The 13,013-nt window shown below is 42.1% G+C and overlaps 1 protein-coding gene across 1 annotated transcript; it reads right to left on the bottom strand.

The window, feature by feature from the left end:
• Positions 1-833: 833 nt before the first annotated feature.
• On the bottom strand, positions 834-5,802 carry LOC139418002 (stanniocalcin-2-like). Its single transcript, XM_071167075.1, has 4 exons — positions 5,515-5,802; positions 4,323-4,465; positions 3,244-3,455; positions 834-3,106 (listed from the first exon to the last, which is right to left on the bottom strand). Exons 1-4 carry the CDS (start codon positions 5,657-5,659, stop codon positions 2,716-2,718), a joined length of 891 nt encoding a protein of 296 aa, XP_071023176.1. The 5' UTR covers positions 5,660-5,802; the 3' UTR covers positions 834-2,715.
• Between the last annotated feature and the right edge of the window lie 7,211 nt (positions 5,803-13,013).

Below are 13,013 nucleotides of genomic sequence, written 5' to 3' on the forward strand. Positions count from 1 at the left end.
CTGGCATAAGGGAATAAGTTGCATTATCATTGACAATCATACACAGAAGAGGTTTGCCCCTTTGAGCAAAACTTAATGTAAATATTTTCTGTTAAACATTAAGGGACCACAATAGAAATATGTCCCCAATTTTGTGCAATCCGAGTCAGTTTAAAAATGTGTATATGTATCTAAGACAAAATCAATCCAAACTGTGCAGCGGACAATTGAACGGAAAGCGACATGCTACACAACAAAAAGTCTAACATTCAGAAAATGTCAACCAAGCCTTCTATACTGGGTAAACCTACAAGTGTCCGTAGTCGGTATGCTTCATTGGTTGGGTGGTGCAGAGAAACTTGGAAATTGTTGCATATATTTTATATAACTATGAATCTGATTAACCCCTAGCTGATCGTAGCGTAATGAAACAGGCTCCAGGGAGAGTTCTCATCTGGGCTGATCGGCAAACCCTCAACCTTCTGGCCCGTAGCGGCAGCGAATGTGCCACAGAAGTCGGGCCGCTACAGTTATTGGTGGTCGTAAACATGAGGCAAGGGGGGGGGGGGGGGGGGGGGGGGTGTTGAACGAATTGAGGGTGACCAGTCACTCCCTCAGTAAATCTTGAGCTGGCTGAATAGTATCCACTTTGGATTCCTCCTATGTATTACCAGTAGATGGCAGTAAGCAACAGTATTATGGACAGATGGTGTCTATGTACATCTGATTTTGGCAAATTTTACAATATTGCCGCGATACAACTTTTGCGCAACCTTACGTTGATTGTTCTGCACGTCAGTGTCATTTAAGTTAGATTTAACAATTTGCACTGAGTTCAGACTCAAGCCAACTAGTAGAATTTGTTAGTTTTATTCAACAATATGCTTATAAAATTACAATGCATTGTCATAGATTTAAAACGGCAAAGTATCTGAAATGTTTAATGTCCAAAATAACTAAAATGAAAAGTATAAAATGGTAGTTTGCTTGTATCAAGGCCTAACCCTACACCACAAATACCAAAGGTAATGCATAGCTTAAGAAAAGTAGTCAAAATAAATAAAAGTTAAATACTTAAACATCGAATCAGTACAAACAAACTTTGTAAGAAATAAGTTGCTGTTTTCAAGTACAGAGTCTGAATGCAGTCATCCACTTGATGACATTTAGCCGATAGTACTGACAGAAGTTGTGTAGAGAGAGGGCAGTTGATGCTCATCTTACACATGCACAACTGGACATACCAAAAGAAAATCCACATCATACAAGCCAACTGTACAAAATGTGTAAAAAAAAAATGAATGTGTGAGATAGCAGAGTGTCTGTTGTATTCATACCAGTTCAATGTCCTCTGTAAGTGTCCAGTATTAAACATCTCTAGAGCTGGCATGACTGGTGAGGTAGGTTACTTGGAGTACTATTGAGGTTACTACTAAAGGACAAGCTAGCTAGTTGGATCAAAAGCTAGTAAAAACATTCAAACTGTCAGATTTGAAAATGTTTGACAAGACATTCTGTGGTCATCCTGTGTGAAATTAAAAATTGCAGTAGACCCTGATACATAAACGAAGGCCTCAGTGAGAACAGGCCAAGACTCAACATTCCATTTAACTAATACATTTTGATGGGTCTCATTGTTTTGTTATAACACCTGAGGTTTCCTGATGTTTGCCTTTGAGTGAACGCGCATTACCATGTTTCAGAGTTTATGGTTGTGAGATATCTTTTTAATGAGCTTTCCTGATTGTGGTAGAAGGGCCACTTGTCAGCCAAGTTGTTACTTGTGATGAGAAATCACACACAAGGCATCATATGGGCCAGTAATGGACTTCTCTTTGCAGAGTTAATGTGCCATTGAGTTGTTACGGTTCACTTTTGTACTGCAAATAAAATAGTTTCCGCAGAAACATTGACAGCTTGCGTAAGCACAATTCTCTACACAAGTTTATTTACGGTAGCGCCTAGTATTTAGTTAAAACAAAACTCAGTATTGAAACTAGTTGACAGAAGGTAAAACACAATAGACCGTTTACTCAAATTTACCTCATCTTCTGGATACCTAGAAAAATAGAACCTAGAGCGAGTCAGCCAGCCAAGATGTGGGTTTAATTAAGTGTAAGGTCTCGTTAAAACCTAATTTGTCAAACTATAATTCATAACTTTGTGTGTATTACCAAGTTCATGTCTAGCTAAACCTGGAATATTGCAGTCACAATTTTGGGAAGAAATGTAAGAGAACTTCCAACCAGTTCCAATAGAGTCCTTGCTGTGACAAACTTACATTTTCACTGAACTAACAGATACCTGGATCTGTATACATTGCTTATACTCTAAGATTGATATGCCCATGATTTACTTTTTTAAAAGGAATCAAATTAAATAAATGTTACTTTAAAATATGTTTTGAATATCACTTGTAATTAAAACAAGGAATTACTGAAAAACAAGGCCTCAAAATCTACATTTGACCAAATATACCCTGTCACCTGTACCATTTAGGAGTAGGAATGGAGAAGCATGGTACAAGGTCATTACTCTCCCTTGTTTACAACCGAGGTCGTCTGTAGTAGGGTTGTTTCAGGGGAAGGAGAGGGGTCAGAGTCATCTGTAGTGGGGTTGCTTGAGGGGAAAGGGGGTCAGAGGTAGTCTGTAGTAGGGTTGCTTGAGGGGGAAACGTGGGTCAGAGGTTAGGGGCTTATCTGTTGTGTGTTCAGGCTAGGGACCTTGCACTCTGTTTCACCCCTGGACGGCGGTACTGGGTGCTTGACCGGGCACAGCGAGCCCAGGGTCTGTGGCGTCATCCAGGGGATTCTGACTGAGACTCTCAGAGGGGTGAAGGCTCCCCTCGTCTCCTAGCTGGTCTGTTCTTGGTTGGTCCTGTTCGGTGTTGGGGAGGGGGAGGGGGAGGGAGAGCTGGCCAGCAGGGGGCAGTGTGCTCCTGCCCTGCAGAGAGGTGGAAGGGACGGTGATGTGTTGGGGGTCATCTGAGCGGCCCAGGGAGCACAGGCTCAGGCTGCCACACAGGGCCCCCCAGTTCAGCTCACACTGCATCCTCACTCTCCGTGCTATAGCCGTCCTCACCTCCTCGCCACAGCCCAGAAGGATGTTCACCAGCTCCACATGAGGCCTGACATAGGAAGAGGAACAATTAGATTTCTGAATGCAGATTACTATAGTAATTTAATTCAGAGCATGTGGACTCTGGACCATTAAAATGTACTACACGGAATGGGTTTAGTATGAAATGGAAGGCTTCATGCCCACCCTTTGGGGAAGAGGTCCTGGAAGTGGATCATCTCCACCATGACGTTGACGTTCTCCCTGACAGCAGAACATAGGTTGTGTTTGACGTAGCACTCTCTCTGCAGCTGGAACACCATCTCCTTCACCGCCAGGCACTTCCTGCTCACACAGCTGAACCGGTGCCTCAGGCCGTGGGCCATGCACTTCAGGGCATCCTTGATGAAGGACTTCCCCTTTAGAGTTCAACATAACAAAGGTTGACATTACCTTAGGACTGGTACAATAGTATAGCTGACAATTATGGACAATAACCGTGAACTGAAGTTGTAATCGTCATATCCTCTTACATTTATTTTAGCGGGGGGGGGGGGGTTAAACTTTATTCAAGTAGATATAGTTCACCCAATAGCAGTTTCATTTTTACTTGAAGATGCTAAAGTTGGTAATAGTTTCGAGTAGAGTGGCAGTCGAGAGAAGCTTAATTTTCGAAAGTTCCAAGTGGTCAAATCTAGTCGTTTGAGACGGGTGTCTCCAAAGCTGTATTGGGAAGGGGGATACCTAGTCAGTTGCACAAGGCTTTCAACCAAAATGTCTTTCACATTTAACCCAGAGAGGTGTGGGGGGCTGCCTTAAATTGACATCCTCACCCAGGGAGCATTTGTTGTTAGCGGTTAACGGTCTTGCGCAAGGGCAGAACAGCAGATTTTACCACCTTGCTGGCTCGGGAAAGCAAACCAGCGACCTTTTGGTTACTGGCCCAATGCTAGGTATGTTGTAACTAATTTTCTAAGATTCATTATGAGTTCAAACTTTTTCTGCAATTATGACAATAACTGTGGCAATTTGCTTGACAAATATTCGTAAACCAAATTTCCATAATCGTCAAAGCTATACATCTGAAGTGGCAATTTCCAAATTGTGTTCTGCAATAACTAATAAGCATAACACATGTTTATACAGTTCCATAAAGCATGTAATGTATGTAAGCTGTAGTAGGTCATGGGGATACTGTCACTTTCACCCTCTACGATAGAAACACAGTCCTGAGTCACTCACAAGCCAGGAGGTTAGTTGGGAGGTTTGGAAGAAGTGGGATATACCTGGGAGTCAAACTTGCCGGCATTGTGCAGAAATGTCATACAGATGTCATGTAGGCCTTGGATTTCACACGAGTTGTTGTTGAAGCATTCGAACATGCCACAGCCCACATCCCCAGCATTCACCAGACAGTGCTGGATCTCCGCTGATAGAGGGAACATGTTAGTGAACATGAGGGAGGGCATGTGAAAACTACAAGGGAACAGTAGCTTTTTAATAATAATGCAGAAGTTGACCTGGTGCCAATGTGGCTGGTGGTTGCTAGGGGGATGAGAAAAAAAAAAAAAGGGATTTTACTGATACTTTCAATGATAATGTTCCAAATACAGTAGAGATTTAAAAAAAATTATGTCCATGATTTAGTAGCCAATTAAGCAAATAGCTTTTACAATTGCAATAGGGTTAGACCAATGATGACTATGAAGATGGAATGCTGGGACCATTCGAGTGCCTGACGCCATGTGGCATTGTATCGGTGATTACATAAACGCAGGGGATAGGCAAAAGTACATGAATGCATTGCTAATAGTGTCATAACGGCTTTGATCGAAAAATAAAACATGGGCTTCCATTCAATGCATTTGTGCGTAATTGAAGACAAATGGCAACTTGCGCGTTTTAAAAATCAACCCAATAGCAAACATTCAAGTAACCTAGTTAGAAATGTCGAAACAATATAATCATTCCTTTGTAGTCTACACAACCTACCACCTTGGCATTTATGTTTCTTAGCAAAACTGCTTATAGGTCATCTAGGACGCAAATAAAATATTCGAAAACATGCAAATGTATCATAACAATGCTACAATTTCTAAAATTGTTATCATATTCCCGCTGGTGTGCCTGCGCCGGGGTAAAAAGAGCTTGTGTTGGCATTTAAACAGGAAGGTGCTTGGAAAAGAGCTGGCCACTAGGCGTATGGAATTACAGTGAAGTGACAGAACTAGAGATCACTGGGTACCTGCGTAGGAACAGACTATGATAAAACCACATTTCGACCACAGGTGTGCGTGTGGGGGGGGGGGGGGACTAAATAACCCCAAAAGACATGTCATAGAATTATTGATTTTGGCTCGTAACAGAATGTGAAACAGAATCCAAGCAGGGAATTTCTCTTTTTTGAGTTCACCTGTTTAAAAAGTTATAATCCGAATTATTATTTTAAACATGCAATACACAGTAGCATTCACTTACCTGTGTTTTGCAGTGAGAGTCGTCTTTTCGGCTGGTTCAAATGTTTGTCTTGAGGGATTTCGTGAAATTCGATTGGATCTGTCGCCAATAATTGCTGAAACGCTATTAAAAAGAGCGCTAAAGAAAATGTAAGTAGCATCTCCATTTGCACTATTACGCACTCAAAAAAAAAAAACGGAAATTTAGAAAAAATATTACTTTTGAATTAAGTTCAGCTTGGAACCGCGCATTAATGTCGAGAGTGAGTACGGAGAGGGTATGATGCTTCCTATATCTCCCTCAACTCGTGTCAGTTTTGATTAAGTAGCTAAGCAGGTGCTGTCATTCGTGGCTGCCGACCAATCACAGTGGCAGGCATCCACCACCAAGTTTAAAGGGCGTGCGCTCAATTAAATATTAGCCTATCCTGTACTGAATAATTAGAAGCAATTAGTGACATATTACCACAACGCAGTGGTGCATTGATATCATTATGTTTTTTTAAATGATTCTCTGTAAGAATACAATGTAAGGGTGGGGTTAGGTTTTTTATTTTGGTTCAACTTCTGAATCATTTGTTGTTATTCACATCTAGTATTTTTTAGTAATTGCTGCTGCTGAGGTGGCATTTGAAAAACACATAATAAAATGTTAGAATAGTTTGTGCATACCCAGAGAAATGTACAATAGATGCTTATGGACTGCATGGAGTGACTTGTGGTGAGGTCAGTGTAGTAGTCACTGGCTATTATTAAAGCCAGATTTATTCACAAATAAACCTTGATGAAGCCCAAGTTCCCCATACAAAAGATAGTTCCAACAACCAAAGTGACAAAATGTACAAAAATGTAAATATCAATGTAGGCAAAACACACAAGTGATTTTATTTAACTAGGCAAGTCAGTTAAGAACAAATTCTTATTTTCAATGACGGCCTAGGAACTGTGGGTTAACTGCCTGTTCAGGGGCAGAATGAAAGATTTGTACCTTGTCAGCTCAGGGATTTGAACGTGCAACCTTTCGGTTACTAGTTCAACACGAACCACTAGGCTACCCTGCCGCCCCTGCATATTTCATATATGACAAAATGACACCCCACTCAGCTCAGCCATAGACCGGTGTAGCATCCACAGTTACAACTGATAGGTGGCACTAAAATACCAATATATGCACATTTAAAACTCCATAGCCTTTTACAAGGGATTTACAATTCTTACAATGTACTGCACTGCACGCAAGCAAACACACACACACTAATAATATTATTACCCACATATATACAGTTGAAGTCGGAAGTTTACATACACTTAGGTTGGAGTCATTAAATCTGGTTTTTCAACCAAATTTCTTGTTAACAAACTATAGTTTTGGCAAGTCGGTTAGGATATCTACTTTGTGCATGACACAAGTCATTTTTCCAACAATTGTTCACAGACAGATTATTTCACTTATAATTCACTGTATCACAATTTCAGTGGGTCAAGAGTTTACATACACTAAGTTGACGTTCGGTCTCCTAGAGATGAACGTACTTTTGTGCGAAAAGTGCAAATCAATCCCAGAACAACAGCAAAGGACCTTGTGATGATGCTGAAGGAAACTGGTACAAAAGTATCTAAATCCACAGTAAAACAAGTCCTATATCGACATAACCTGAAAGGCCGCTCAGCAAGGAAGAAGTCACTGCTCCAAAACTGACATTAAAAAGACAGACTACGTTTTGCAACTGCACATGGGGACTACGATCATACTTTTTGGAGAAATGTCCTCTGGTCTGATGAAACAAAAATAGAATGGTTTGGCCATAATAACCATAATTATGTTTGGATGAAAAAGGGGGAGGCTTGCAAGCTGAAGAACACCATCCCGACTGTGAAGCACAGAGTTGGCAGCATCATGTTGTGAGGGTGCTTTGCTGCAGGAGGGACTGGTGCACTTCACAAAATAGATGGCATCATGAGGCAGGAAAATGATGTGGATATTTTGAAGCAACATCTCAAGGCATCAGTCAGGAAGTTCAAGCTTGGTTGCAAATGGGTCTTCAAAATGGACAATGACCCCAAGCACACTTCCAAAGTTGTGGCAAAATGGTTTTAAGGACAACAAAGTCAAGGTATTGGAGTGGGGCCATCACAAAGCCCTGACCTCAATCCTATAGAACATTTGTGGGCAGAACTGAAAAAGCGTGTGCGAGCAAGGAGGCCTACAAACCTGACTCTTACACCAGCTCTGTCAGGAGGAATCGGCAATAATTCACCCAACTTATTGTGGGAAGCTTGTGGAAGGCTATCTGAAACTTTTGACCCAAGTGAAACAATTTAAAGGCAATGCTACCAAATACTAATTGAGTGTATGTAAACTTCTGACCCACTGGGAATGTGATGAAAGAAATAAAAGCTGAAATAAATCTTTCTCTCTACTATTATTCTGACATTTCACATTCTCAAAATAAAGTGGTGATCCTAAAAACAGGGAATTTTTACTAGGATTAAATGTCAGGAATTGTGAAAAACTGAGTTTAAATGTATTTGGCTAAGGTGTATGTAAACTTCCGACTTCAACTGTATAATAAATAAGGGTTTAACTTACATTTCATATCAACAATCAATGACTGAAAAATACATTTAAAAACGTGGAAGTCTCTCATCAAAACAACATTTTGGCTTGATAAATCAAACACATTCAAAGAGATGTTAACCCTCAAAATTGCAAAGGAAAATGCATTCTCAGCCCTACGCTGTTGTAAATGAAGTCATTTCATCTGTCCTTCAGGGTGAACCATCTCACTGACAGCGTTGTAGAATTCACAGCAGAACCACATGTCCATTACAACAGGCCCATGGTTGTGTGGGAGAGGCATCCCCAAGGCACAACGTCACACACAAACAGTAGCACAGTTCTCCCACGCAGCACACAGGTAGGCAGCTCCATCCATTAGGGCAGGGTGGCCTGCGGGTGGTTTTATTTGGCCGCCAAAGTTTTCTGAGCTAAAAAAAACAAATATTTAATTGTTGGACATAAAAGACTGTAAGAACACCAGGAAATCAGCTCAAATTTATTTTAATTTGGTTAATCTGTACCCAAGTATTCCCACGCATTAATATGTGATCGTATACACATAATAATAATTCGTAATAATTTATTGGATTTATATCTAGCACTATTGTACCAACTGAGGTACGCAAAGCACTTTACATAGTAGAGGGAACTCACCTCATCCACCATCAATGTGTAGCACACATCTTAGTGATGAACAGTGACCATTTTTTTTTGTACCAGAACCCTCACCACACATTAGCCATGATGGAGAGGTGAGGAGGGATATATACCAATTAGGAATGAGGGGGATGATTAGTTGGCCATGATGGAATGGGGCCAGGTTGGGAATTTGGCCCTGACACCGGGTGAACACTCCTACTCTTAAAATAAGCCCCATGGGATTTTTAGTGACAACAGAGTCAGGACACCCGTTTAACATCCCATCTGAAAGACGGAACCCTATACAGGGGAATTTTCCCAAATATAATCAATATTTGAAATGATTATGTTTTAGTCAAATATTATATATGTTTAGGCTTCTTGCGTTCAATTTGCAGTCAATTCTTTGTTTTATTATGTTCCCGCCAACTAACCATTCGCTCAAGAACAAACTGTCCCGTGGCTAAATCTAGTTGATGATCGCTGATAGGGCTTCAAGCCGGTTGGATAGCTGAATCCTCACGCGCGAGTGCGCCCGCATGCAGCCACTCACGTAGAATAGTTGTAGTGTGGTTAGTCACATCCATCTGGTAGAAGCCAAGGCTCTGGCCCGTATTGAGTGGTGTGAGAAGCCCCATTCCCACTATGTCCACGAAGTACAGGTAGATGTCCAAGATGTGTAAAAGTCAGGGTGAAAATGTTTTCATTGGTAACGACAATTCAGACAAGTGGTCAGTCCAGGACTCACTGTTCGCCTGTCCGACAGTTAGCAACGAGGATGGTCGTGGCCTGTCATGTCACGTCTTGTTGAGCTCCTGCATATTGCCTATGTTCTTAACTTCCATTATAGTTGACGTCCCCCGTTCGAACCCTCAATGCGACATGTTACATTATTCCAACTTGGAAAATTGTTTGATTTGATAGGTTGTTTTTGCTAGCTAGTTAGCTTTGTTCAGTTCAAGGGATGCGAACGACAAATTAAGTAGACACGCCCAAATGTGCAGAGTTTACCCCAGGCATTACCCACACAACATGTTTAGGCATACACGCAAAATATGAAATCCGCTACTTCAAACTAGGGAAAGCAGCGACACCTATGCTGGCTCTGTCCGTTAACAAGTGACGAGTCAAGAACTGCTGGGCTCGTCAAAGATTTTAAAGGTTTTGAAAAGATGGAAAGAAGAGATGGGAAAGAAAGGCATGAATACTGCGGCTTACCTGAGGGGTTGATGCAGTTTTAGCAGATTTTGAGATTTGAATCACCAGAATCATTAGGTAACAAAAAATAATGGTATGTTTTATATACAGTACGAGTCAAACGTTTGGATACACCTACTCCTTCCAGGGTTTTTCTTTATTTGGACTATTTTACATTTCTACATTGTAGAATAATAGTGAATACATCAAAACTATGACAAAGCACATATGGAATCATGTAGTAACCAAAAAACTGTTAAACAAATCAAAATATATTTAATATTTGTGATTCTTCAAAGTAGCCACCCTTTGCTTGATGACAGCTTTGCACACATCTGGCATTCTCTCAACCAGCTTCACCTGTAATCTTGAAGGAGTTCCCACATATGCTGAGCACTTGTTGGGACCACAGTGTCTCCTGATCCCTCCTGTCTCAGCCTCCAGTATTTATGCTGCAATAGTTTATGTGTTGGGGGGCTTGGGTCAGTCTGTTATATCTGGAGTATTTCTCCTGTCTTATCCGGTGTGAATTTAAGTATGCTCTCTCTCTCTCTCTCTCTCTCTCTCTCTCTCTCTCTCTCTCTCTCTCTCTCTCTCTCTCTCTCTCTCTCTCTCTCTCTCTCTCTCTCTCTCTCTCTCTCTCTCTCTCTCTCTCTCTCTCTCTCTCAGAGGACCTGAGCCCTAGGACCATGCCTCAGGTCTACCTGGCATAATGACTCCCCAGTCCACCTGGTCATGCTGCTACTCCAGTTTCAATTGTTCTGCCTGCGGCTATGGAACCCTGATCTGTTCACCGGACGTGCTTCCTTATCCCAGACCTGCTGTTTTCAACTCTCTAGAGACAGCAGGTGCGGTAGAGATACTCTGAATGATCGGCTATGATCGTTTTAGACACCGTGCTTCTACACCTGCATTGCTTTCTGTTTGGGGTTTTAGGCTGGGTTTTTGTACAGCACTTTGTGACATCAGCTGATGTAAGAAGGGTTTTATAAATACATTTGATTGGTTGGCTGCTTTTCCTTCACTCTGTGGTCCAACTCATCCCAAACCATCTCAATTGGGATGAGGTCGGGTGATTGGGGAGGCCAGGTCAACTGATGCAGCACTACATCACTCTCCTTCTTGGTCAAATAGCCTTTACACAGCCTGGAGGTGTGTTGGGTCATTGTCCTGTTGAAAAACAAATGATAGTCCCACTAAGCGTAAACCAGATGGGATGGCGTACCGCTGCAGAATGCTGTGGTAGCCAGGCTGGTTAAGTGTGCGTTGAATTCTAAATAAATCACCCTCAGTGTCACCAGCAAAGCACCCCCACACCATCACACCTCCTCCTCTATGCTTCATGGTGGGAACCACACATGCGGAGATCATCCGTTCACCTACTCTGCATCTCACAAAGACACGGCGGTTGGAACCAAAAATCTCAGAGCAAAGAACAGATTTCCACCGGTCTAATGTCCATTGCTTGTGTTTCTTGGCCCAAGCAAGTCTCTTCTTATTATTGTCCTTTAGTGGTGATTTCTTTGTAGCAATCCGACCATGAAGGCCTGATTCACGTAGTCTCCTCTGAACAGTTGATGTTGAGATGTGTCTGTTACTTGAACTATGTGAAACATTTATTTGGGCTGCAATTTCTGAGGTGCAGTGAACTCTAATGAACTCATCCTCTGCAGCAGAGGTAACTCTGGTTCTTCCTTTCCTGTGTCGGTCCTCTTGAGAGCCAGTTTCCTCATAGCGCTTGTTGGTTTTTGCGACTGCACTTGAAGAAACTTTCAAAGTTCTTGAAATGTTCCGCATTGACTGACCTTAATGTCTTAAAGTAATGATGCACTGTCGTTTATCTTTGCTTATTTTAGCTATTTTGCCATAATATGGACATGAGCTCTTTTCGAATACGCATACTAACCACACTAACCGTACTATTTGTGATGTGGATTGAGTATATAGTATGCTTATTGGTCATAGTATTGATATGGTTAGTATGCCCAAAAGTTCCCGGATGTCGTACTAAATTCACCAAAATATGAAGTATACACGCAGAGGACACCATTTCCGTACTTTAGGGCCCATAATGCAATTCTTCAGGAAATGGGCATGACCCTGAAGTTAATGCTCAGGAAGGTAATCGATAAGGATGGGAAAAACTGGGATTTCATGTTACCGTAACTGATGGTTGCCATTAGCGAGGTTCCCCAAGCCAAGCTGGGGTATTCACCCTTGGACATCGCCCGGGAAACCTAGGAGCACCAGTCCACCCCTTACACTCGTGTTATAGAGCATGTCATGGCAATGCAAGACAGGATAGCCACAGTCACGCCCATCGTCAGAGAGCACATGAGACAAGCACAAGAGCACCAGCAGGACACTTATAGGGAATTTCAACCGGGAGATAAAGTGTTAGTGCTGGTCCCCACGGTAGAGTGTAAACTACTAGCCGCATGGAAAGGACCTTGTGAAGTGCTGGAGAGAATAGGATTAGTTAATTATCAGATCTGACAGCTAGGTTGTCGGCCCCCGGAACAGATCTATCACATTAACCTGTTAAAAGCATGGAGAGAGGGAGAAACACTAATGGTCACGTACCCCACACCCACTCAGGAGGCAGCCGAAGTGCAGGTTTCACCTACTCTGTCGCCAGCATAAATACAGGAAGGAAAGACCCTGATCCAGAAAAACAGAGATGTGTTTTCAGGGATACCAGGCCTAACTGAGGTTATGGCTCATGATATTGTTTCCCTACCAGGGAGAAAAGTGAGCATGAGTCCATATGTGTTACCCAAGGCTCGACGACCCACGATTAGATCAGAGACGGAGAAAATGTTGGCAGATGGAGTGGTCGAAAGAGTCACAAAGTGAGTGGTCTAGCCCAGTTTTGATGGTTTCCAAGCCCGATACGTCTTTGCGGTTTTGTAATGATTTTCAGAAAGTAAATTAAATCTTCAAGTTTGATCCCTACCCCGAGTAAATGAACTGTTGAGAAAATTGGTAAAGCTCGGTACATTACGACCCTGGACCTAGCCAAAGGTTACTGGCAAATTCCTCGGACCCCCAGGGCCAAAGAAAAGACAGCCTTTGCAACCCCTGATGGTTTCAATATACCATCATGCCATTCGCCTTATACGGGG

Source organism: Oncorhynchus clarkii, chromosome 10, assembly GCF_045791955.1.
Source record: "Oncorhynchus clarkii lewisi isolate Uvic-CL-2024 chromosome 10, UVic_Ocla_1.0, whole genome shotgun sequence".
NCBI classification, from domain to species: Eukaryota; Metazoa; Chordata; class Actinopteri; order Salmoniformes; family Salmonidae; genus Oncorhynchus; species Oncorhynchus clarkii.

Bases quoted from the DNA above. Each gene is read 5' to 3' on its own strand.
- LOC139418002 (XM_071167075.1), bottom strand. From the start codon at position 5,659: ATGGAGATGCTACTTACATTTTCTTTAGCGCTCTTTTTAATAGCGTTT. The intron at 3,456-4,322 runs GTATATCCCACT...TGAACTCTAAAG, and splicing joins CCGGCAAGTTTGACTCCCAG to GGGAAGTCCTTCATCAAGGA. The intron at 3,107-3,243 runs GTGGGCATGAAG...TTCCTATGTCAG, and splicing joins CAGGACCTCTTCCCCAAAGG to GCCTCATGTGGAGCTGGTGA.